General features: G+C 38.6%; 1 protein-coding gene across 11 annotated transcripts in view; it reads right to left on the bottom strand.

Moving 5' to 3' along the window:
- Positions 1–137: 137 nt before the first annotated feature.
- The window catches only part of ADD1 (adducin 1), a 60709-nt gene continuing 56981 nt past the window's right edge, over positions 138–3865 (bottom strand). For 9 of the 11 annotated variants that reach the window (XM_083861119.1, XM_083861127.1, XM_083861124.1 and 6 more), the window contains one exon: positions 138–827. In XM_083861119.1, the coding sequence (XP_083717245.1) occupies positions 475–827 (353 nt within the window). In that variant the 3' untranslated portion in view covers positions 138–474. The remainder of the gene's footprint in view (positions 828–3865) is intronic. The other 2 variants (XM_083861126.1, XM_083861121.1) reach the window with 1 other exon arrangement.

The raw sequence follows: 3865 nt of genomic DNA, 5'->3' as shown, positions 1-3865 counted from the left end.
CATGTCAGTTCAAGAATTCACCCCCTTTGAGAACACCACTGCAAAAGCATCCTCCCTAAAAGTCAAAATTTAAGAAATTTACTTGTGACTTGGAACAGAATATTGGAAAGAACAATTCTTGTGGTAAGCAATGGGTGTTTTATTTTTAATTGTGAATTTTTTAAATTCTTTTGCAAAGCGGTGCAGGCTTTAAATTAAAAATAGGGAATCAATGCCTTCCACGTGGAAGTCATTTGCATTTGATTACTAACTAGGGATCAGATCTGTGGCAGCTGCTGAACACACAGGATTAGCACCTTTTTGGACATGAGTTTCTGGTTATAACCCTAAACAATCAAGCCATAACTTTAGGGGCTGGTTGGATTAATTGTGGCATTCATTTACATAGTAAGACAAAACACTCAGTACGATCTGGTACATTCTAGTGGTTAATGGATTTTAAAATATGACAGTGTTTCTGCAGTGGGTTGGCCTTTAGGAGTCACTCTTCTTTTTGCTCTTCTTCAGGAAGGAAGGAGTGCGAAACTTCTTTTTCTTTTTCGATGGGGACTTCCCTGGAGATTCATCACTACCTGCATCAGCTGCTGTCCCCTCCTCAGCTGTTGGTGTTGCTGGCTCTTCAGTGGGTTGGGACTGGGGTTCCTTATTTTCCACTGCAGGTGGTTCTGTTTGGCTTTTGGGCACATCATGATCACATCTCCCTTCCTCCTTTCCTAAGGGAGGGAAGCTGAGTGCTTCCGAAGGCTCATCAGGGGTGAGATCTGGGAGGGTTTGCTTGAAGGTTGCAGCATCACTGTCATCTCTGTAGGTCTGGTCCTGCCGTGTCTCTGGTGGATGGACAGACAGTGACAGTCAGTTTACAAAAGTGTCCCTGGAGCAGGGCAAGCCAAGCAAGTGGATGGTGAGCGCGCTCTATAAGAAACTAATATATTTACTTTGCATGAGAGCCTTTGTAATAGGGCTGTTCTTCAGCTTTGGGCACAGAAGAAATAAGATATTCCAAAGTTCTGTTTGTTTTTAAGCTTTTTCACACAGAGCAGATGAAGCTGAATTTCATCAGCAAGAAAGTAACTGCTCAGACCTCACTCCTGTTTTACTCGTGACATTTGCAGGCAACACAGTATTTTAGTGCAAACAAAACAGGAATTAAACCTACATTTTTTCATTGGCATTGAGTAGAGTGTTTTGCAATTCCATACCTTTATTCTTATTTCTTTTGGAGAGATAAAACTAACTGCTGATTTGCACTGATCCCATACATGCAAATCCATTAATTTCTAAATTGTTGGCTTGCCAATTTATAATCTCAGTGAAGGGATGTTCATAATATTCTTTCATGAGATCTAACTGATATTGCTTCAAAATATAATTTCCTATCACAAAGGCTTCATTTTTTTTTGCAAGATATGAGTTCATATTATGGATTCCTATAAGTAAAATCCATGTAGTTTATAAAACTAAATGAGCTCAGCAGGTTATGCAATACAGCTTGTTTTGTTTATTGTATGTGATGTCAACAGCCAAACTCACCCTGTAAAAGGGAACATCAAGAGTCCAGTGGTAGCTGCATGTCCAAAGGGGAACTGAACCACTCCTCCCTCAAGTGCAACACTGTCCCCACTCACCGCTGTGCCTTGGGGCAGTTGTGTTTAAGGCTCCTCTTTGTGCAGGGGTTCAACAAGGAGCACTTTGTGGAGCTCCCTGCAGCGCTCTCCGTCCCGTTAGCTGTGCCACATCTCTCCCCACTGATGTTACGTAAGGGGGAATTTAGAGCAAAATCCAGGCCATGCTCATTGTCAGGCACAAATGAAAGGCAACTATTTTTTCCTCCTTTCAAGATTGTGTTTGTTTTAATTTGAAAACACTGAAGGCTTTCACAAGAATTTACAGAAAATACTTGATACTTTCACGTTTTTCCTATAAAAATGACAGTGTTCTTTTTACTTATGTCAGATGGGATTAATAATTCTCAGATATATTTTAGATGGCTCTGTTTTGTGAATACCTGCTAGGAAACAAACATGTTTTGCCTAAAGCACCAACAACTTCTAATAGGTTAAATAAACACCACACACTAGTATCCAGTGCCAAACACTCGGAATGCATAAGTTAGCAGTTTAAAAGTTATAATGCAGGCAGGATTTAAATCAGAGCAAAAAAGAGAAAGCAGTTATGTACAGTAGAAGCTGCCTCCTGAAGCTGTAGTTTAGCCTGTCTATGTATGGCAGACACAATTTCATAAGAAACACCAGTTATTTCTTCACTACCACTACCATGTTTTTGGATTTGACTTTTCAGGCATTTACTGAAAACATTGCTGAGCTCTTTTCCTGGGATCTAGTGACAGGACATGTGGGAATGGCTCAAAGCTGCACAAGGGGAGGTTTAGACTTTGGGAAGTTTTTCTTTACTGAGAGGGTGGTCAGACGTTGGAATAGGCTTCCCACTTAGTGAGAGCTGGTCAAGGCCCCAGGCCTGTCAGTGTTCAAGAGACATTAGGACAATTAGCTTTAACTTTTGGTCACCCCTGAATTGGGTCAGGCAGTTGGACTAGATGGTCATTGTAGGTCCCTTCCAAGTAAAAAATATTATATTCTATTCATTAGTTGGCCCAATTTTTAGAACAGACACCATATTCAACTGTCAGGTTTATTTTATTTTTTTTTAAATTAAGTTTAAAAGATAGTTTTGAAGTTTTAAAAAAGGGATTAGAGATTCTTCAAATTAAAGAATAGGAAGCTACAGGCATTCAATCAGTATTTGCCAGCTGGCCTGAGCATTGAATAAATATAAATGGGTTTATAACTCATTAACCCAGGACTGCCATCCTTCCCAGTTTGTCAAGTTCCCATCATCCTTAATAAATAGATTAACATGGTGCTGGAATCAAGCAAACATCTGTTTATCTAGTTTGCTAAGGGCAATATTTTTACCAGAATTCAGAAGATTTACAAATTCCACATTCAGTTAAGCCAGCACACAATATGTAAACACCCTGCTACTCTACTGGATGGATTTCAGTAACATAACTAGAAAGCTTTATAAACATATTTCTTGCTGCAAAACTTACAGTTTAAAAACTCAGCAGCACCTCAACATTTTAAAAGTTTTTTTAAAATAATTATGTTTACATCAATGCTCTCCCTTTATATATATATACTGTGGTTTAAGAGTTTAAAGCATAACATCAATACTGCTGTATGTTCACAGTTCACATTATTTATGAAAATAAAGGTTTATGGGGGTTTGGTTCGGGGTTTTTTTAACACAAAGATGTGGACAAACATACAAACTGTGCTATAGCTGAGTTAAAAAACACTTGACTGTTTTCAGCTACACTTAAATAGAAAGAATATGATGAATCAAAGTTGAGAAGAGGTCGTATACTGAGAACATTGTCATTCAACAGAACCTCCCCCAGCCAAAGTCATCATGGTGTGAACTTCCAGTTACTCTCTAAAATAAGCTTTGTATGTTTGTCCTGGAAAACTTATACAACCAGAAGAGTTTGTTGATCACAATTCCCTGTTTAAAAGAACTTTCAGGTTTTAGAACTTTATCAGTAACATCACAGGTGTCAACAATATAGTTTGACTTTCACACCTATGACAAACACACTGACTTTTGGATATAACAGGACATACAAACATCCTTAATCCTTTAAAGTATAATCCAAAGGAGCCCTGCAGAGCTAGCCAAAACAGCTGTAGAAGTTCCTGCCACCAAGTACTTGCTGTTATTCCTTGGTTGGAATTTGAATTCCTTATAGTTAATACAAAACATAGGAGTAGTCCCATATCCATTTCCATGCAGAAGTCCGCAGGGTAAATTTAAATCCATATCAGTGGATTTTGCTCTGGAATAG

Source organism: Zosterops lateralis (assembly GCF_965231275.1).
Source record: "Zosterops lateralis genome assembly, chromosome: 5".
NCBI lineage: Eukaryota > Metazoa > Chordata > Aves > Passeriformes > Zosteropidae > Zosterops > Zosterops lateralis.
Note: the sequence above shows the minus strand (reverse complement) of the source record. Positions and strands in the feature narration are given on the sequence as shown.